Below are 23,314 nucleotides of genomic sequence, written 5' to 3'. Positions count from 1 at the left end.
AGAAAATAAACCCTTTTATGTTTAATTGTTCATTTAAATATGGTGTTTTGGCTGTGCAGATGTTTGATGTGACGTGCTTGAATAAAAAGTTTGAGTTGTATCCAATAGTTTGTCTTTCATTTTAACATTGATGTTGTTTAAAATGTAACTGTCATAATGACTGCCGGCAGCGGTTTTAGGTATGAGTATAACCACGGCGGTTCTAGTGTTAATGTATATGTTTACATTTCTCTTCTATTTCATATGTTTGTAATCATTTTGGGTTATATTGCTCAAATATTTGAGTTATTATATTTGTCTTTACTTGGCTTTGGGTTTGACTAACGGCATTGAAAAGTCTTCTTCATTCCATTCAAATTCTGTGACAATATAAACTTTTAACTTTGCCAACACCACCGGATCTACAGTAGATCCATTTAGAGATAGAGAGTAGGTGGAGCTGGCCAGACAAGCTCAAAGCAAACTCAAAGCCATATAAAGGCAGCTAACTCAATAATGGAGATAAGCACCCATAACCACTTAGAATGATTTTAAAAAACATACAATGCAATGGGGAATGTAAAAGAAGCTATTCAAATTGTGTCATTTCACATGGTAATGCCACCCATTATAAATCTTGCTCTTACTCCACCTTCACAAGGTATTTTAGGGTTAAATAAAGCAAACATGTTTGCACTAATAAAACTTTATTTTTTATTTAGTGCATATTTCAGAAGTTACATTCATTTGGGAAAGAAAATACAAGGTTTTCCCAACTCTACTGCAATATGGAATGACATTTTGCTAGAAGTAAACATTATACTCATCATTTTTTGTATCCTAATAATTTTCATAAAATATTTTTTAAAATATTTTATGCTCTGGCATGAATCATTTTCCTGGCTGATCATTACTGTAAATTGATACAGTTTAGTCAGCTTTCTTTGATAAATGTTTTAAAAAATAATAATAAGAATAATATTTTTATAGACAGTGCCATCATGCCTAATGTATATGGACTCTTTAGGCATGAGTGTTAAAGTTAGTACATGGAAAGTATAGATTAAATTATCTAAGAGTTTTAGGCTCAACAATGAGAAAACTGCTTAGTGGTTCCAACTTCCTGTGCTGTAACTTAGTTTCACTCCTATGCTCTAACTACAGTCAGGTCATGTGACATACTACACAGGAATACCAAGAAGATTAAAACAAATAAATTAATTAATTAAAAAAATCTGGTTGTTTAATTTTGTCTACAGTGTTAATAAGAATAAATGAAAGTATAAAGAAGAAGACCACTGATTTTAAATCCTTGGCTAGCACTCCTTTAAGTGGTTATTGTACCCCTTCAAGGTGTGCTAACAAAATCTACAATAACCAATGTTAAAAGGGAAGTATGACAATTTAAGAGGGTTATTGTACAAAATGTATCCTGAGTTGCATTAATAATATGTTTTGTTTATATTCATGCTTATATGTTTGGAAAGAATGGTATATATATATATATATATATAATGCTGCATTGTGTTGCACAGTACTCATTTCAAGGCATTTATTGAACTAAGGATTTACAGAAGATAGGTCCATGCAATATTTCTGAATTCAAGGCTAGCATACATATGTACAGATTTATGCAAAGCTCTCTAAATTATACTATTTACAGTGTAAACATCAACTTGTGTATATATAATAACCACATATACAGTATCACCATTTCAACTTCACAACATCTGTTTTTGTTTTAATACTGAAGTCCTTGTAATGCTGTTTAAACTGAAACATATGTAAAGTTATGTTTATCTTTCCAGTGTGTTTCTTCAGAGGGTCTGAAAAAAAGAAAGGATTGATGTAACTCAGATTAAGCATTTTTTATTCTAACTGTCCAACTGTCTACTTTTAAAGACACATTTCCATACACATAGTGTACTTCAAGAGCACTGCTGTTGCTCCACACTGAGATAATGTGACAAGAAAAAAAAATATATATATATATATGACACAATGACACTAACTGCAGTGGATATTACCTGCTACATTACTGACTGGTGAGGTTTTAATACCCAAACCCACCCTGAATCTCTTTGTCCTACCCAGTTAAAAATTACTGCTTCGGTAACAGCCAATTGTATCTGGAATTTCTGTCTTACTGCATTTGAATTTCTGCCTTTTACAATATTTTAAAACATTTAAACCATTTATATGCAACAAATATATTTTAGATTAACTTTAATTTGGTTTAATCCAGGTCTATCTAGTAAATTAGTGCTGTTGTAGCTTCTACCAAGCATACTTAGAAGCTCATAACAAATGGTAAGAGTAAAAATAGGTATTTAAATTTATCAATTTAACTTGATATACCTGAACAATTGCTCAGATACCCATTTTTGGGTACACTGTTCTACATTTTCGACACATGCCTGCCACCAGATTATAATTTCAAAATTTTGAATATGACTTGCTGGAGTGTTGAGCTTCTGGAGTACATTTGGTATATGAGTAGTAAGCAGTACATTTGTTTAAAGCACCACAATGTTTGGTTGCAAATAAAGAACAAGCAGGTAGGGGTACAACAATGTAATGTAGATGTTTACTCACATGTTGTTCCAACTCTTTAAATTGCATTTCTGACAGGTTTACATCCCAGTCATTTTTTACAGTTTTATGTTTAGCCACACCAAGGTTTTCCAATTACTTCTGTGCAAGCAACTGAAAGCGCACACAGCAATCTTCTCTTTCTAACCTTATGTTTGGAACTGCTATTTTCTTGGCATTTGTTGGCTCTAATTGCAGGAATATAAGGGAAGAACTGCCAATACTTGCAGCTGACTCACCTGATTCGCTGTTGCTCAGGAACAAGCGAATCAGGTGCTATTTCGGAGGAGATTAGGTCATGCCCCTCCTGCTGCAACTGGGAACTGAAGTTTGATCAGATCTGCAGCACACTTCACTGTATTTAAATTACATTATTATAAAAAAAAGCTTTTAAATTAAAATAAAAAATTATTATGGTTCAGTGATAGAGTGTAGAAATACTAAAATAAATTAATTCAATAACAAACGTTTCACCAAGAAGTCTTTTTTCAGTGTCTTTAAATTTTGGAACAGGTTCACACTAATAAACATAAAAGCCGTATTTTTGTATCCCTACCAACTTCAGTGATGGATTAATGCAAAATATGACCTACCAATGGGAGGCGGCTCAGGAGCTCATTTACAGAATCTGCATCATAGTTTTCTGAGTAGGGCTCACTAAGGGTGGCTTCTTCCTGAAGGCTTGCAGGATTCATTTCTTCATGGCTGTTACAGATGAGAAAAGGAACTTGTTACACTCACATCAGAAAACTAATGAATATCATTTTTAGTTTTTCATCACTATTTTAGATACAAACAGGACTCATCTTTTTTCTCACGCTATTTTGGTAGTATCTTTTGAGTAACTTGGTTTCCATGTAGTTTTCTTTTAGGGAGAGAAATTCTCCTCCCAAATGCAAATGTCCTACTTAATATTAAAATATAGTCAAATGTTTCTGTCCGAGTTCCAGATTGTTGTGTTGAAGAACCGCAAGTGCAGGCTGCCTAATTTGGCCACCAAACAAATATAAAAAACAATAAAGTAAACAAATACCAACATTCCATAAGAAGCGCTGTGTACTATCCATGGATTATTTGCTAAACATTTTTTGACTGCATATATATTTATTATAAACCTATTAAACACGTACATATACAATACATTTTCCTACAGAATCACAGCTTCAGCAATTCTGGTCATTATGGCAGTCTACGAACGAAGCTAAAATCCAGCACTTTAGGTTAATGATATAAAAATTGTCCAGTAAAAATGTTTATTACAGCACATTTTCTAAATACTGGAAGTAAATCTACTATAGGCTACCATGCTTACCCACATTTCCCACTACATAATATTCTTCTTATAATAATAATGATGGAAGCCCCATTTTATACATTTTGTTCTTGGTAGGTACCCACTATAGATGCTACTTAAAGAATAAGTAGTGGGGTTCCAAAAAATATAGCGTTACATGTCCCCATGTGTTGCTACAACTGTTTAAATAACATACCTGTAATTTTTCTTTTCATTGTTAACATCCTGACAACTTTTTACACTTATAACTTTAAAGCTTGTTTTAAGCTATTTTCAAAATGGCCGCTCTAGTGCACTGGGGTTTGAAATCTGTCCTCTAAATCCCTGCAGGAAGAGCGATTAAAAAACAAAACAAAGCTCTGGCTTTTCTGTTCTGTATCACATCATCTGATGACCAAACACGAAGATTACAAAAGTATAAAGGATGAAAAAAAATAGTTCGGTGCTTTGCAAAGGGCTTCGTTATTTATGTATTTATTTATTGCAAAGGGCTGCATTTTTTAATTTGTAGTAGCTTCATTGTTTTTACAACCTTGGTTGTAAAATATTTGAAATGTTGAATAAATTGTGTCACTTAATTAATACTGAATGAAGAGGTCTCTAATCCCTTCATGTGCTTATTTTTTCCTATTTGGTCAACTTTGCTACTTTCAGCAGATCTCAGTTGATAATAAAGATTTGCTTGGTATGGGATCTTCACTGCTGAAGTCTTGACAACATAAGGTACGGCTTTCAAGCATGTTTCCATGCAAAAAACCATAGTTTTTTGTCAATTTGCACTGCTTTTTAACTAGAGAAGGCGATTTACCTACCCTTTTGAGCCATACCATGTTTTAGATGCACACTTCCTATAACGTGAGGAATGTACGTGGTATGTGCTGCTATGTCACATTCTCACAACAATGGAGAGAGAAATTTGAGTTTTTAACGTCCATGGAAACCCTGCCAATATTGCCTGTAATATTATATACTATGACCAAAAATGTACTGTTGCCCACAAAACCAGTAAATAGTTACTCTAGTTGTAGCAAGTGGAAAAACTAATGCCCACTGATGTCATATCCCAGCTTAATGCAAAACACTGGTACAGTGTTTTCACATTACAGTAAAAACAAGAAGCTAAGTTTAAGTTAAAGTTCAATTGACTTATTAGGAAATGACAACATAACATTAATTCAAAGCTGTAGTATGATAGAATGGTAATCAAATTTAGCACCTGTTTATCATTAGACTGTGTGCCAAAGATTTGCATAAATGTACACACGTCCCTGTGTGTTTCTTAAGCAATTTTTGAAATATATATTTTTATTAAATATTTATCACTTGAGCAAGCATAGTTTGTGGAAAATGAAGATTAACCATAATTTTTAATAATGCCAAAAGAAGACTTCATGCAACATGACTGGTTAATCTTGTATTTAGCTGGTTAATTCCTGACCAATTTCGGACTTTAGCAGTAACATATAAAATTAGTTTGAGGCCTTACACTCTTTTTTGTTGGTTTCTTTTGAGTATTAGCACTTTTTCCCCATACCTTCTTTTTCCTGTAAGGACAGAGTTTAGGTATTTCTTTACAGCCATTTGTTTTCGAAAGCGGCTATAGTTGTCAGTAAATATGGAATCAGAGTGGCGCTTGACTGGTATCTGTTCCTCCAGAAAGTTGTTGCTGTCAAAGGAAAGAAACAGCAGCATATTAATATAAAATCTTAGGATATACTTGTCAGTAAACACACAATTTATAATCTGTGTATTGGATTTGCCATGTATTCATATTGGCAACTTCCCTTAAAGTTGCTTAATTAAACGTAAAGAAAGCTATATTCACATTGTACATCAATACTATGTTATGTTATACATTTAAAAAAGGGGGAAGTACAGTAGCAAAAACGTATAACTCAAGCTGCAACACAGTGCTCTATTTCAGCATTTGAATCCTGATTAGAGGACTGTATAATCTGGTAATGGACTATTGTAATTCTACTGTATTTCAATTATAAACCGTTAAACTACTTTTACCTTGTCTTACTACTGTGTCTAAAAATACGTATTTATTTGTGAACGCTAAATAGGTATGGGAGGACTTTTTATCACAATGACAGTAAAAAATAAATAACAAAATAAAATAAATAAATAGGTGTTTACTTTATATATATGTATATATCCGGACTGGTCACTAAAACCATGCGAAACGTCTTTAAAACTATACCACACAATTACTCCATCACTATAAATATTAAAAAGAATAATCATTTTCATATATTTTAATCAATCAAAATGCAAAAGACAATCCTGCCCCATGAGGACACTAAACCAGTGAGCAACGTCTTACAAACTATACCACGCAATTAAAGCCATAATTAACTATATACAGATGTGGATGACTGCAGGGTGTAAAACGCATTGCCCAAAACATTCTTTATTTTTTCTAAGATATATGTGTGCTCACATATAAGCAAATGAAATGACCTTTGAAATACATTATTCATACAGGAATGACACCTTGAATGACACATTATTGCCAATTTGGTGTCATCATTATAATATAATAGATATAAATCATTTGCATTGCTCCAAAATTGTATGCATTTTTACGAAGTGACGGTTGTCTATGCTGTATAAAAATGATCAATTATGATAGGGCAAGATGCTTTTTATTGATAAAACAGCCTTAATTAATAACTGTAAATTGCTTAAAGAGAAACGTAGATTCATTATTTATCATGTAAAACATGCTTACTCTAAACTGTATTTGTTTTCTCAAATATATATGATTCAATAATACATGCGGGAAAAGGAATGTATACTAGAAAGCCCGTTTTTAGAATATTAAAACCCGACGGTAGTGAATTTGAGACTCAGACAACAGTGCTGTGAACAAGAGTTCCGCGCTCCGCCTGATCCACAGACCCAGCTCCATGTAAAATAGCGAAATTTGGGTTTTCTCACATGGCTTTAGGGCTCTTCCATAGATGCGTGAAGTGAAGGGAAAGCAAGGAGGCGTTCCGATGAGACCCGGAAGTCGGGGGGTGCAGAAATTCCATGACATTTTTGCCTTTTTGACTGTGCAAATGACGATAAGGTATCAGCATGGAATACTGCACTTTCACCGGTATGAACATATTTGAATTGTATGAATTAAACAGCCACATATTTTACCTGACTCTTTTTCCAATAAGAGACTCTAAATATTGTCTTGCAGAAAGCTGGCCAAGAAGTTTACTGTATTCACTCGTGAAAAGCCCATCCGCGTGTCTTGTAGTTCTAAAATAATAATAATAATAATAATAAGAAGAAGAAGAAGAAGAAGAAGAAGAAGAAGAAGAAGAAGAAGAAGAAGAAGAAGAAGAAGAAGAAGTTAATTCACACAGTTTACATAACACTTGTTATCATTTTTTTTTAATTATTGCATATATTGAACATTTCGTTTCCTAAAATAGGATGCCAATAATAAGAAAACAACTGAACTCCACAACTGTCAGTATTAATATAGTAATGAAAATATCTGACCAAAATATTCCTACCTGGCCACTGCATTTTCTAAATCATAGTAAAGTTTATAGCTTTCTGGAACCGAATCGTGTTTTGATGAGTCCTTTGCCCAGTCGCTTTCACTATCTCCATCTAAAGTCATTGTCTTCCCCAACCTGTAAGTAAGAAAGGCACTGTAATAAACAACTCGTTGACTGTAATACTTAATAGATTTGCTTTGTTTTATATTCGTGTCATATTTGGTCTTTATCACTCTCTCTCTCTCTCTCTCTCTCTCTCTCTCTCTCTCTCTCTCTCTCTCTCTCTCTCTCTCTCTCTCTCTCTCTCTATATATATATATATATATATAATCATTCCGGACATTTACCACTTTACTTGATAAATGTTGACAGTTACCGGTAGAATTTAAGATTTACCATATTCTGACTTTTACCGCAGCATATGCACCACTTATGACAGTATCCCTGGGTGTGATAAAAATGGAAAACATTAACGTGATAATTGTAAGTCAACCTGGATAAGGGCGTCTGCTAAGAAATAAATAATAATAATTAAGAAAACGACTTGTTAACTTGTTGCACGTTACTATGAAAAACCCTTACCTCGTGGTATATGTTCCAAGCGCAGGTAGCCCCAGTGTCTTAGAATATAACACACTCCACAGGGCAAATAACAGCAGAAGCTGGGAACTGTTCATTTGTAACATAGCTTTGAATCTAGAAAGAAAGGGCAAAACAACATATCTGATGCACCATCAAATTCAAATATTATTTGCCAAAAGTAAGGGGGTGTCTTTTGACATACCGCAGTTTCGATAGCTTTAAAACCTTCCGTTTTCAAAAATGTAAACTCTTAATTGTTTTTAACACCGTCAAGTACAATTAATGTTTTTGAGAATCATACATTATGTTATAGATACATTTACCATGAAATGAATATGCATTGGATCGAAAAACAAAACGTTCTGACAGTACCTGTCTTTCAAAATACCTAAAAACAAATATGGGCGTATTCACAGCTTGTGATTAATTATTGTTTAGTTCGTCCAATAAAATGTATCACCTCTCCTTCTCTTTGTCTATAATCTCTGGACTTACACGGTTAACATTTCATCTATCATAAATCTCTGAAACACAAGTGTGCAATGAACTACAGTCAATTATACATTTCAAAACAAGCTGACGTTACAAAACTGAATAAACCACTAAGAAGAACGTAGAAGCTCTTTAATTAAACTCCTGGGTTATTTATTCTTTTTTAAACATTAACTTTTTGTTTTCTATTCAGAAAACAAAATCGTGTTAACTTAGCAAGGTGGCAATGCTATGTGAATATGCCCCGCACTCATAAAGATAGTTTTTCGCTTGTTAACACTTAAGAAGAAAGTAATATTTCTATAACGTTCATTGGTAAAAAATAAATAAATACAAAAATAATAAAAAAAAAAATGGTACATGGTCATTAATTTATATTTAATAAATGATAGAAAGATGTGCATTACTTACACTGCTTTAAACCCTTTGCTTCAGTACTTTGAGTTGTCCTTGGTGCTGAAAGCAGCGCTCTGTCTCTCCTTGGTGGTAATCTAGGAACTGAGTCCGATCTTCAGAACTACCCTGGCTCTCTCCAATAGAACACTCCACTGTACTCTCAAAGTATGCAACAGCCTCCCTCGTTTTATACATCTGAACACTTTCCACAAGATGGTAATTACGTTTGAAAAATGTAGATACGTCATATCAGGCCCATCAGGATGAGTGGGTTCGTCATCGTTTTGTTGGCCGGTTTAATAAGGTCCCTCCTTTGCTAATAGTGTGCAACATTGGATTCTTATTTTAATTCTTGTTGTCAAATATGTTGACGCATCAGCCAGTTCCTTGTTTTTAAGTTAAATTTCGATTTATAAAATAAAGTAGTTTGGTTCAGATAACTTAATATGATTATATTACCCAGTGCAGAAATAGTCAGATAAAAGCCCTATATACATTACAAATGTTAACCACAATAGTAAAATGGAGCAGATGTATCAAAGGTAACATGACATCTAGAAGGGGTGCAAAATAAATTGCAATACTTTTAGCAAAAGCACGTTTGCGCTGGTGAAGTTTTAAAAATTGGTAACTGGGTTTACATTGTATAAATATATCTTTGTAAAAATCCCATGTTTAAAACTCTTAGGTATTGTACGTCTTTATTAAAGTTTGTTTTTATATATCTAACCTAAATGTAATGTCCTCTTCGTTTAATTGATGACATTACCTTTAGCATGTTTCTAGCCCACTTTCATTAATGGTACCACATATACAACATTTATAATGTTCTACCACTTTTACAACAACGTTCATGTCGTAATTATATTGGCCATTAATAACAGCTTTCTTGTTAATAGTTTTTGCAAATTTAGTATTGCTCTTAATTTGTGATTTATACAGCAATATCCAATTAGCTGTAATGGTTGGAAAGTATAAAACTAATGTATGAAACCAATATGTTTTTATACAACAGATTTAGGGTTAGGATTGACTTTCTTTAAACCAATTTGTAAAAGCACTAAGAAGGCTGTTGTAAGGAAGTCTGGCATACAAGCATGTCAGTAAATATTCAAACTCCTATTTAAAAAGTAAAATAAACTGCTATTTATACACAAGTGTGTGGCCATTATTCAGTACATTGTTACATTAAACAGAGACTTGAATTGACTTGTAGTATGACTATCTTTAAGAGCAAATAAATGCTGAATGCCTTGGTAAAATATTAAAAAATAAGTTGTTTATTATTATTATTATTATTATTATTATTATTATTATTATTATTATTATTATTATTATTATCATGTCTGTATGTATTATAACACCAACAATCTTTTTTATATTAGTTTGTATTTTGTATTGCTTTAGATAACACAGTGCAGCATTGTATTAACCAAGAACTAATAATTATTGCAGTGAATATAAAATGAATTATTCCCTATTTCTGTATATTACATAGGCATTGACTGCTCATCAGTGAGTAATGGACAATGTATTACCCATCAGCACATGACTAATAGATTACAAGACATAAACAGATACCAATTTGCTTATTAGTTTGCTATTAGATTTTAATGGTTTTGCCTTCGCATGCTTAGTAAATGTTTCTAATGTTCAGTTAGCCATTCCTATTCCCAATAAAGAATAATTTACTCATTTACCGGTCTTGGGTTTTCCAATTTTTATTGTATAACTTATTTCCATTAGGACACTGAAACTTTTTAATTAGTGTTAGTAGGTTTATATTTTTTGCAAAGTTGTTAAGTGCTGAAAAAGTCTAAATAAAGTCAGTTAGGCTTGCATTTAGGCATATAGCCTATTGAAATATTATACAGTTGAGAAGTTGAATAACACATGTTAGTATCAATCAATCAATCAATCAATCAATCAATCAATCTTTATTTTATATAGCGCCTTTCATAGTGGACCATCACCACAAAGCGCTTTACAAGATACAGTAAAAACAATGCATACTACATTAAATACAAGGCTAGGATGTGAAAATTCTAAAACATTGTGGATGCATATGTCATATAGAATCATAAGAAGATGCAGTGAAAGATCAGAAGCAGCAGAGACATAACAGTATGTGTATGTCATATAGAATCATGAGAATAAGATACAGTGAAAAAGACACAACAGCTAATAACAGATATCAGGCTTAAAGAGCATGGAAAGCAAGAGAGAACAAGTGGGTCTTGAGAGTTTATTTAAAGCGAGCGACGGTGGGAGCATCACACACCAAAGCTGGGGGAGAGTTCCAGAGAGTCAGAGCCATGAAGCTAAACGAGCGTTCTCCAAGTGTGGTGCACTTTTGCTTTGGGATAACAAGCAGGCCAGAGTCGGAGGACCTCAGCTTGCGGGCAGGGACATAGCGGGTCAGGTTGAAGAGGTACTCAGGACCTGTGTGATGAATGGCATTGTAGGTGAGCAGGAGAATTTTGAAAGTAATGCTGAAGTTTACAGGTAGCCAGTGCAGGTGGGCAAGACGGGGGGTGATGTCTTCATGTTTTTTACATCTGGTAAGGATCCTGGCGTCTGCATTCTGAACTAGCTAGAGTCGGTTGATAGTGCGTGCCGGGAGACCACCCATAGAGAGAGTTGCAAGAGTCGAGAAGAGACAAATGCGTGACTGAGTATCTCCGTGTCCGGTAGGGAAAGGTAGGGAAAGGTAGGGACGGACTTTGGAGATGTTTCAAAGGTGGTAGAAGGAAGATTTGACCACAGAGGAGTAACAGTATTGTGAAAAACATTTGCATTGCATTTTTTGTATTGGTAAAATGAGTCAGCAGCCATGTGTCACACTTACACATGTCAATGACTCAAAAGTGATTACAATACTGTAGGTTTACATTCTTCATCTGATAATTTAGAAGACTCCATGTGTATGGCACTGCTAAATACAACTGTTTTAATAAGCTATTATTGCAGAAATTATATTTTAAAATTTTCTGTGATCTATTAAAAACAGAACTGGCTTTTTATAATATATCAGAAATTACCAGTTGAATGTATTAATTAAAAAAAAACATGCATATATTAACCAAGGAGGCTGTGTGGTCTGGTGATAAAAGAAAAGGATTTGTAACCAGGAGATCCCCAGTTCAAATCCCAGCTCTCTCACTGAATCACTGTGTGACCTTGAGCAAGTCATTTAACCTCCTTGTGCTCCCTCTTTCGGACACATCATTTTGATCATGCTGAAGACTGAGGAGCACAAAAATGTTTTTTTTTTTTTTTTTTTTTTTAAACATAGTAAATTATCTTATATTCCTATAAATTCAAAGTGTAAGTGTGAACCTAGGTGTTTTTCATTCAGTTGGAGCTAAACAAACAAAAAGTCTTCTAACCTTTGTGTGGTTCGGGGGGCAGGAGCAGGGGCTCCTTTCTAGTTCATCCTGCCAGTCTATCAGTTAACCTCCCTATTTAAGCCCTGGGTCGAACACTCATTCTCTGTCTTGCTTTTTTGCATTTGCGTATTGCCACCCAGTGCTGCAGACCCCAGTTCCGTTCCCATTTGATGTCTGTGCTTCCATATGCGTTGCCAGGCTTTCGCTTGAATTTCTGTGCTTTAGTTGTTTGGTGTGTTTTGCCATACCTCTCTTGGCTTCACGGTGCCGCTTCTGCTCCACCGCGCTCCATGCTTTGTTGTGCTCTTACTTGTTTGTGCAATCCCTGCTGTGCTTCCCTGGGTACTGTAATGATCCCTTATATATTAATCCTAACTCTGCACCTTTAAGGTTTGAGGCTCTGGAGAGACTGACGTCAAACTCCACCTGTCAACGGAGGAGATGCATTGTGGGTGCGTATGTATAATGAAGAGAGTTGAATAAGTAGGGTATGGCAGTTAATAATTGTGCAGGGATATAAGAAGATTATAAAAACTTAATGTAACCTGAATCTCTTTCAGAGTTGGTACTAAATACCCGAACTCTTATGATGCTATGCATATATTGGCTATCTGTGGCTTGTGTACCCGATTGTGAGGATGGGGTAATGAAGTATATGATTGAAAATAAACTGAGGTCTTCTGAAAAATCTGGACTTCTGTGTATTCAGCTATGTACTCTTTCCTACAAAGTTACTCCGACAGAAACCTTACAGTACCCTCAAAGATCTTTCACTCGTGTGTTTCATTTGAGTATCGCTACACAGCCCTGCATACTCTGACGCAATCTTTTAAATCTAAGATTATAAATGAAGATATTAAATGGCTACTCACCCTCCGTACTTTTCATTCTCTTCAGAATCAGAATTCTCGAATGGTGATTGCGCTTCTCTTTCTGGACAATCCAAGCAAAAAAGATATGTCTGTGATACTGTTGACAATGCAATACCGTTCACCCACCTCCATCTCCACCACCAAGGTCCCGGGGGTTACCAAGCAAAGTTTAGTTTATTGTTACATTCATGCACAGAGTCTCTTTCTGCTGTCGATTCTCTTCCATTGCCGAACGAGATAAATACAAAAAATTATTATAGATTGGACACGATAATACATTTATGCATATTATACATTCTTGAATAACACATTTAACACATAATACATCTTTGGCCTTTGGCCTCGTCTCAGGGAACCCCTGCTGTAAGTCATCTCGTTCTATCTTACAATGCTCCCTATGCAATCTTTGCAATCTGCTAGACCTCGACCAGGCAACATCATTCAGCAATATTCTCTCTGTCCTTCAGCACTATCCTCAAACTCCCAACTAAAGCTGTAAAGCAGTGGTGGCTAATACATGGATCGCAAAAGATTTTTGGTGGCTCGGGACAAATCAGAGAAAGCACTTACATATAAGCATATGACAGTTTTTGTTTCGGCTGATGGGCAGAGCCTTCTGAGTCATCCAGTAGCACAGATGAAAATATCCAGACAGTTTCTGCATATGAGACTAAAAAAATGATTGTGCGAACATACATTTTAGTTTAGGCGCACATGTGCACCTAAACTAATATAGTTTATTGGGAATAGTTTATTGGGAATGAATATAGTTTATTGGGGTCCACTGCCCACTGTTAATCACACATTAAAAACTATAAATCCCATACCCCGTCAATTTCACTGATTTATCAGTGCGATGGCTACTCGTTTCTAGACAGTTTGAAAACTTGTCAAAACAAGATGAGGAAAATAACAAATTATTTTCATGTGATTGGAGAGGTTTCAAAAGAAAACCGCAATGAATATAATTCAGATATGTCGGCGTCTTTACAAGAAATGAGCAAGAAGGTATGTCAGAAGATGAAAGCGCACAGGGAACTTCGAGAAGGGCTATGTTATTTACAGCGTGTTCACAGTTGTAAGTGGCAACAGTGGCATTTTCCCTGGCTTAAGTTTGGCAATGTTAAAAAAAAATCCATGTTTTGCACGTTTTGTCAGGGTGCAGGGGAACGTGAAAATGTATTAACAGTGCTTCAAAATGGCACGCAATGTGCGGAGAGGCATACATCCAAAAACGTCAGCCAGACCATCCCGCTATCATAAACAGGCAAGTAGCACATTCTGAGGAAGATGCTGCCAGGCAGTTAAAAATCATTTAAGTTGGAAAAAAAGTTGTCCATTATAATTTTGTTGATGCAAAGTATTGAACTGCACAAGTGTTATATAAGAAAGGAAGGAAAAAAAAGATTTGTAGATATTCAATAATAAATTTGAGCAAAATTGTATATTGTTTTGTGTGCCCCTAAATTTTTTAGTGCATGTCTACATTTTTTAACTTAGGTGCACTGTCGTCAGGTGCAGTAGTACAGTGAATGAAAAAGAATGTCCAAACAGCGTTTTCTCCCAAAAACAGTCAGTGTCTTTAATAATAACAAATAATAATAACAAAAGTAGTCCACCCCCTTACCAACGATGGTATTGGGGGGTACACAGCAGGCTTTCAATCCCAAACAAAAAAACAAACAAAACTAGACTTTGTCCGTCCCCCATCCTCCGTGCACGGCAGTGTGCGTGCTCGAGTCCTGGGAAACGTAGTGCCAGTGAGTGTGGTGTGGTGCTGTGCTGTGCTGTGCTGTGCAGAAACACGCTCTTGTCTGCCAGTCCGCGGCTCACTCCTCCTCTACAACGAAACAAACACAAACAACAAACCAAAAAGGTAAACAGTACAGGCTCCAGCCGTCTGTACACGTCAGCGCAAGGCAGCGTATTGACGTAGCTGCTTCCCCTTTGTACCCACAAAGCACTCCCTGCAAACAACCCGTTACCATGGTTTCTCCAATAGAGAGCCGTCCCGCAGCTGACTGCAATGGAGTCTTTCCGGGTACATGCAACTACGCGCTCCCCCTAATATGGTCACCTACCGGTTTCTGCCTAGCGTCAAAGCAGTCCATCTAGGAGGCAGCATACCACCGTCCTTACACAGCGTCCTTTCTGATCGGGAGGGAGATTTACAACATCGACTCTTTCTCTCTTTATCACATATCTCACCCCTCAGAGTGATGCCGAAGGAACACTCGGCCAACTCTACAGTCCCCAATGGTCCCCCCTCCCTTGAAAAAAATCTGCATTTTGATGCTCCTTACCCGCACGATGTTTCACAGTGTAGTGGAAGGGTTGCAGCGCCAGATACCACCGAGTTATCCGAACGTTATTGTCCTTCATCGTGTGTAACCACCTTAAAGGAGCATGATCCGTGACAAGAGAGAAAGAACGCCCCAACAAATAATAGCGAAGGGCATGAGTACCCCATTTGATGGCTAAACACTCCTTCTCAATGACGGAGTAGTTAATTTCCCTAGGAGCCATTTTTTGCTCACATAAATGATAGGGTGTTCGACTCCATCAACATGTTGGGACAGGACCACCCCCAGACCAATGTGGGAGGCATCAGTCTGAAGGATGAACTCTTTGTTGCAATCTGGTGAAATCAGAGCGGGAGCTTGACAGAGTCGCTTCTTAATCATATCAAATGCCTCCTGACACTGCCCTGTCCATTTAACTAATTTTGGAGTAGCCTTTCGGGTGAGATCTACCAGAGGGTTAACTATGGTGGCATACTCGGGGATAAAACGCTGATAATAGCCGGCTAACCCCAATAGTGATCTCACCTGTCTCGGGATCGCCGTCTCCACCAGCGTCTGGACTTTGGAGGCGATCGGCTTTACCCGGCCATTACCCATAATGTAGCCAAGATATTGGGTCTCCTGTTTGCCAAATGCACACTTGCCCAGCTTGACTGTTAGCCCGGCCCCTCTTAGAGACTGTAGGACGGCTAAAAGCCTAATAATATGCTCCTTCCAGGTGGAGCTAAAAATCACCACATCATCAATGTACGTGGCTGCATACTGATGATGGGGAGCTAAGACCTGGTCCATCAGTCTCTGAAAGGTGGCGGGAGCTCCATGCAACCCGAAAGGCATGGTCTGGAAATGGAACAAGCCATCTGGGGTAGAGAAAGCAGTTTTCTCTTTTGAGCTCTGAGTGAGTGGAATCTGCCAGTATCCCTTCGTCAGATCCAAGGTCGAGATTAACCACGCCTTACCCAGTCGGTCGAGGAGCTCATCCACTCGGGGCATTTGGTATGCATCAAACTTGGAGATAGCATTAACCTTTCGAAAGTTCACACAGAACCGAGTGGAGCCGTCCTTCTTGCCCACCATCACGATAGGACTGCACCACTCGCTCCGGGAACGGGACTCCTGCGACTCTCTGAGATCCAGTAGGGTCTCCCTCGGATCCTGACACCTGGCGGAGTAATAATAGCATGAGAAATAACATTAGTTCTGCCGGGCAAGTCAGAAAAAACATCACTAAACCTTTCCACCAACTGGTGGATCTCACGTTTCTGATCTGGAAGTAACTGTTCCCCCATCGGAATGTTAGTTGTAGCTGGTGGATTGACAGTGGGACCAAAATCCTCTTCTAAACTGTCACCAGCTACAAATAGGGCTTCCCTTTCATTCCAGGGTTTTAGCAGGTTAATGTGATAAATTTCGGTCTTATTTCGGCGATGGGGTTGTCTAATTTCATAATTCACATTACCAATTCCCCTTATCACCTCATATGGCCCCTGCCATTTAGCATACAACTTAGACTCCAATGAAGGAAGTAGCAACAGTACTTTATCATCTGGCTGAAAAGTCTGAATTTGTGCTTGCTTATTGTACTGTTGCTCCTGGCGATGCTGAGCTAGTTTTAGATTTTCTTGCGCCAAATGACCAACCAATGCTAGGCGGTCTCTTAACATGATTACATACTTGACTATGTTTTTGGAAATTTTTGTTTGCTCCTCCCACCCTTCTTTCACAAGATCAAGGATACCTCGTGGTTGCCTCCCATACAGCAGCTCAAAGGGAGAGAACCCGGTCGAAATCTGAGGCACCTCTCTTACTGCAAACATCAGGTAGGGGAGGAGTTTAGCCCAATGTTTCTGCTCTTGGTTGACAAACCGCTTCAGCATCTGTTTTAAAGTCTGATTAAAACGTTCCACCAAACCGTCCGTCTGCGGGTGGTAAACGGAGGTTCAAATGGACTTAATTTGCAACAATTTATACAACTCTTTCAAACATTGTGACATGAAGTTCATTCCGTGATCAGTGAGGATTTCTTTCGGAATCCCTACTCTCGCTATAATCTGTACTAACTCTCGAGCAATGGCTGCGGCACTAGTGGATCTCAATTGTACTGCCTCTGGATATCTAGTCGCGTAGTCCACCACTACCAAAATGTGCATATATCCAGAGTCAGACTGGCTCAATGGATCCACCATGTCCATAGCAATGCGTTCAAACGGAACTGAGATCAGGGCAGTGGGACCAGCGGGGCCGGGCGAACCCGCCCCGGTGCTACTTGCTGACATTCCGGACACTCTGCTATATATCGCGTAACCTCACTAAAAACTCCCATCCAATAAAATCGAGCCAATATTCGTTCGAGTCTTATCACTACCTAAATGGCCCGAACATGGGACATCGTGAGCTAACCGCATGATCTCACGTCGAAAAGACTGAGAAACGAGTAATTGTGCTACAATCTGGCTTGTGCTCGTGGCTTGGGATACCCTATACAGCAAATGCCCGACAATAATATGGTGAGGATATGTAAGCGGCCGGTTGTTCTCTACATCCTTCCCCTCGATAGACCGAACCTGCCCCCAGATGTGTGCCAGCAAAGGATCGTTTTTTTGTTCCAACGCTAGGTCCACATCTCGGTCCCAGAATTTCGGGATATCGAGCGGAGCTAAAGTAGCTTCAGCACTGGGGGCCTCAGTAACCTGCCCCCGCAGGTCACACTAGGTCCCAACCCCCTTTCCCTTGCATTTAATAGACCCTGAAGTTTCCCCCAACAAACCCCAGTCTTGTCTCATTGACATTCCTTCCCATTTTTCAACCCTTCGCTCTCTTTTTGTTTTTTTCGGGCGAAATCGGGAATGGAACAAATCAGCTTGCAGCGGGAAGATTTTCCCAATAGTTTCCCCCGCTGCTCCCATGGTCTTACTGAAGACTGGCTTTACCGTTTTATTAATCATAGTTTCAAAATATGGCCAGTCTCGACCTAAAATAACTGGATAGGGCAACTTTGCAGCCACTGCCACGATTATGCGGTGGGTATGACATCCAATAGTCGAATTTAATTTTGTGAGGGGGTAGTCCTTGTTATCCCCATGAATACAGGAAATGACCACTACCCCGCGTGACCACCAAGGTACCCCCGTCAACAGAGCCTCCTCAATTAAAGTTTGCATACATCCCGAGTCCACTAATGCGTGGGTGCTCACATCACCAACCCGTACATCAACAATGCAAGGCCCTTCCCAATCATTACCCCAGGACTTACCTGGTGCTGTTGGTAGATAATGGGAGGCCGCACCACATTCCACCGCCGCCAGACAATTCCGGGTGAGGTGGCCGACCTCATGGCACCAGTAGCAAGTGGGGTGAAAGGGCACCCACGGAGCTTGTATGTCCCACTGCCGGTTTGGCAGTGGGGAGGGGTTCTCTGTTCTCATCCCGCTGGGGGTCGACCTTGCCCTCCATTGGGGTGGAGGAAGGCCAACCGTGGGGTGCCGATGAGAAGTAGCCCCGTGGGGGGAGGGGGTGAAGTGCTGGGGGGGGTCCTGTCCTTGGACCCGTCATCCGGGGTCGGTTGGAGAGAGGAGTGGGGGTGACGACCACGGGAGCTGACACCAATGCATCCTCATAGCCCTCAGCCAATCGGACTGCTGCCTCTAGCGTGGTGGGTCAATGCCCGGTGACCCAGTTCTGGGTGTCTGGCCCCAGGACCTTCACGAACTGCTCTATGGCAATCAGCTCAGTGATCTTCTCGGCATCGTTGGTGCCGGGGCAGAGCCACCGGGTCACATGATCCACTAATTGCTGGGCCACCACGCGGGGTCGCTGGTACTCCCGGAACCGGCGGCGGTGTGTCTCCTCATGATGTCAAGCCACTGGAGAATGGCCTGCTTCACCTGGTCGTACACCAGGGCATGCTCATGTGTCAGGGCTTGGTATGCTGCCTGGGCCTCTAAGATCAAATTGGGGCCCAACTGGGTAGCCCACCACTCCCAAGGCCACTGAGCTGCTGTTACCTGCCTTTCAAAGGCAACCAAGTAAGCCTCGGGGTCATCCTCCAGCGACATCTTCACTACCCTTACCCTTGGTAGGGGTACTGCTGGTTGAGCCACCGGTTCCCTCCCCCAATTAGCCTCCTGATGCCACCGCTCCTGCGCCTCCAACAGCGCTGCCAATGTAGTTGGGTCCATTGTAATCCCTCTTCTGAACACCAAATGTCGTCAGGTGCAGTGGTACAGTGAATGAAAAAGAATGTCCAAACAGCGTTTTCTCCCAAAAACAGTCTGTGTCTTTAATAATAACAAATAATAATAACAAAAGTAGTCCACCCCTTTACCAACGATAGTATTGGGGGGTACACGGCAGGCTTTCAATCCCAAACAAAAAAACCAACAAAACTAGACTTTGTCCGTCCCCCATCCTCCGTGCACGGCAGTGTGCGTGCTTGAGTCCTGGGAGACGTAGTGCCAGTGAGTGTGGTGCGGTGTGGTGCTGTGCTGTGCTGTGCTGTGTTGTGCTGTGCAGAAACACGCTCTTGTCTGCCAGTCCGCGGCTCACTCCTCCTCTACAACGAAACAAACACAAACAACAAACCAAAAAGGTAAACAGTACAGGCTCCGGCCATCTGTACACGTCAGCGCAAGGCAGCGTATTGACGTAGCTGCTTCCCCTTTGTACCCACAAAGCCCTCCCTGCAAACAACCCGTTACCATGGTTTCTCCAATAGAGAGCCGTCCCGCAGCTGACTGCAATGGAGTCTTTCCGGGTACATGCAACTACGCGCTCCCCCTAATATGGTCACCTTCCGGTTTCTGCCTAGCGTCAAAGCAGTCCATCTAGGAGGCAGCATACCACCGTCCTTACACAGCATCCTTTCCGATCCGGAGGGAGATTTACAACATCGACTCTTTCTCTCTTTATCACATGCACATGTGCCTAAAAAAAGTTAGCATATAGCCCTGCCTACTATGGCAAGCCAAATGAGCATTTAGAGATATCTCAAATTAATTTATAGATATCTCAAAATATTTGAAGATATCTCTAAATCATTTCCAGATATCTAAAAATATTTGAAGATATCTTCAAATATTTAAAGATATCTCTAAATCATTTTAAGATATCTAAAATACAATTAGAGATATCTCAAAATGATTTACAGATATCGTTAAATTGAGCTTTAAATGAGAGATCTAAAATGTTTTTTTAGATATCTTTCACTGGTTGCCTACGAGGGCTTGAGAGGAGGCGAAATTGGGAGTGAGATATTAAGAATGAGACAAGATGAGAGGATTTCTCCGGTTGCTTAGGAGGCTTGAGAGGGGTGAGACATTTGAGAGTTTAAGAGTGAGACGAGTTTGAGGGATGGCGAGATTGAGGGCTGGAGTTTGGGAATGGTGCTTAGTAACATTGAGGTTAGATACTGATAGCAGGACGAGATAGGGGGCGAAGAGTTTTCCCTTCTTGTCGGGTCAGGCAGCATCCTCTGGCTGCTGGGCGACGTAGAGAAGGAGACACGAGAAGAGCAAAGGATTAGATATAAACACTTTCTGCCGGGTCAGACAGCATCCTCCGACTGCTGGGTGACGTAAAAGTGAGAGAGAGAGAGCAAAGTTTAGACATATAACATACAACAAACTGACTCTCGCTCCCGACGGGTCAGGCAACATCCTCTGGCTGCTGGGCGTTTAGTGGAGCAAGAGACAGGAAGGGGACGAACAGGACAATAGGACAGATCCTTCGCAACTCAGTGCAGCATCCTCAGGCAGCTAAGCTGGCAGCTGGGCGGCATGGAGAGCTTAGGAAAAAGTGTCTCGGGTCCGTTTAGGAGAGACGAAAACAGAGAAACCCCCCCCCCTCGGTCGGGGCCCGCTCGGCAGGTGGAGGCTCGGCCTACTGCATGAGGGGGCTGAAATGGTCCTGGACCTGAAATAGAAGAGAGGAGATGGGACAGAAAGGTTGAGGCCTGGAAGGCTTAGCGCATAGCAGCAGAAGAATAGGATGTGGCCGGGGGTCCCCTCAGGCCGGCGAGGAACAGCCGGGCGGCAGTGGTTGAGACGAGAGGCCGACCCGGACAGCCGGGGGAGTGAGACTCACTTCCCCCCAAAAGAGGACCCCTGGCTCCCCGCAAGAACCACACCGTGGGATAGAAAAAAGATCGCAGAGCCGCACACATAGACAAAAGCTAGAAGAAAAGAGAAAAGACAAGAGATGTTAGTAGACAACCTATGCCTATAAGCCGTCCGCACTGTGGAGAGGAAACCCCCCCCCTGCAGGGAGGAAACCTCTGGTTGGGGCGCCCCCCACTCCGGGCAAGCTAACGAGTGCTTGGTGAGCTGTGGCGATGTCTGCAGAGGATGATCTAATATAAAGTTCAACAGCTGAAGAGATCCAGCGCCCCACAGACTTAATCAAGTGTTGATTGATTCCTGCCCTGGCCGCGGAGGCAGCTGCTCCGATCCAGAATGAATGGGGGGAGAAATAGTTAGAAGAAAGTCCGATCCGTGACACGAGGGTGCATAAACGGGATGAGAACCAGTGTCTCGTAAGTATAGATCTGGAGCTGTCGATGAAGAGGGGATCCGACGGAAGATACTGAATCCTTGGCTTAATTGGACCGTTTTTGAAGATCTGATGTGGAGGATAAAGTGGTTTCCGGGGATTTGAGAGAGATCTGAGCACTTGAGGCCTAGAGCTGGGAAGCTGGAAGTTGATGGAGTTGAGAATTCTGCACAGCGGAGAAATCCAAAGACGGCGGTCAGGCACAGGGTTTCCATGACGATGTCGTTGAATAGGTTGAAGCATCCTTGCTGGAGAGCAGTGATGAGACAAAGGAGAAGGTCTGTAGAGGTGCTGTAGGTTGAAAGAGGTATGAGAGATCCATTTTTTTTATTTTTTTTTTATTTTTTTTTACTCGCAAAAGTGAGTAAATGAAGACCAGGCAGTCGAGTAGGAGGAACGGGTAGATGGGGCGAGAGCGTTCTCCATGAATCCACGTGCTGATTGAAGGAGGCCGGAGAGAGAGTTATTCAGTTGAATATTGTCTTGCTGAAGGGTGGAACGAGCCGAGGGTTGGGGTATGCTCCTGGGACCAGGTTGCAGAACTTCTGGATCTTGATGTAACTGTCTGTTTTGAAGTCCTGATGAATAGGAGGAAGTTATTTCCGGGGACTTGAGTGAGGTCAAAGTGCCGCAGGCTGATGGCTGGGAAACTGGAGATTCCGATGAGATTGGTTGTCTTGATGGAGAGGAGGATGCGAGACTCTCAGGCGGACCTCCGGGATTGAAAGGGGGGGTATTGGAGGAAAGCTGGAGCGTTGGAAGCTGTGGAGGAGAGCAGTTGCAGATTTAAACAGTAAACTAAAGCCACTTTTGCTTGCTGCAATAGTGAGCAGATCTGAAGGAGGAGCCGAGATTTGCTGTAATGAGGGGATTAACAGTAGAGGCAAGATCTGCTGAACGGGCAGAGATCTGAGGGAGTAAACGATGGAATGCTGTCAGTAGTCTGCAGTGACCTGCTGTAGAGAGCAGAGAGCTGCTGAATGCAGTGAAAATTGGTATTTGAGAGTTAAGGCATTTTTAAATGATGTCGGCGATGGGGCTGTCTTTGGGCAGAAATGAAGAATGCATAGATCTGAGGCCGCTGCAGAACCTGAGAGGATGGGAATGCGTTGCTCGGAGGCTGCTGCAAAACCTATTTATTTGATCAGGAGCAGTCTAAGAGTGTATTGTCTATTGCGGGATAGAAGGACGTTTGACTGAAATGTTGATAATCGTAGCACATAGTTTCCGTATGTGACTGGTAGCTCAAATTGAATGAAATGGACTTTGAAAATTATATTAAGTGCCTTGATGAAGTTGGGGGCAAATGAGCAAGTGCAAATCCGGGAACAAGAAGGTTGCAGGAATGGCCTGATGCAGG

The 23,314-nt window shown here is 40.2% G+C and overlaps 1 protein-coding gene across 1 annotated transcript; it reads right to left on the bottom strand.

The window, feature by feature from the left end:
- Nucleotides 1–686: 686 nt before the first annotated feature.
- Nucleotides 687–9,008, bottom strand: LOC117403364 (VIP peptides-like). Its single transcript, XM_034005457.3, has 7 exons — nt 8,860–9,008; nt 7,957–8,070; nt 7,387–7,509; nt 7,022–7,126; nt 5,400–5,531; nt 3,165–3,276; nt 687–1,805 (listed from the first exon to the last, which is right to left on the bottom strand). Exons 2-7 carry the CDS (start codon nt 8,058–8,060, stop codon nt 1,797–1,799), a joined length of 585 nt encoding a protein of 194 aa, XP_033861348.3. The 5' UTR covers nt 8,061–8,070; nt 8,860–9,008; the 3' UTR covers nt 687–1,796.
- Between the last annotated feature and the right edge of the window lie 14,306 nt (nt 9,009–23,314).

Source organism: Acipenser ruthenus, chromosome 5, assembly GCF_902713425.1.
Source record: "Acipenser ruthenus chromosome 5, fAciRut3.2 maternal haplotype, whole genome shotgun sequence".
In the NCBI taxonomy this organism is placed as follows: Eukaryota; Metazoa; Chordata; class Actinopteri; order Acipenseriformes; family Acipenseridae; genus Acipenser; species Acipenser ruthenus.
This window is presented reverse-complemented; position numbering and strand designations above follow the sequence as displayed.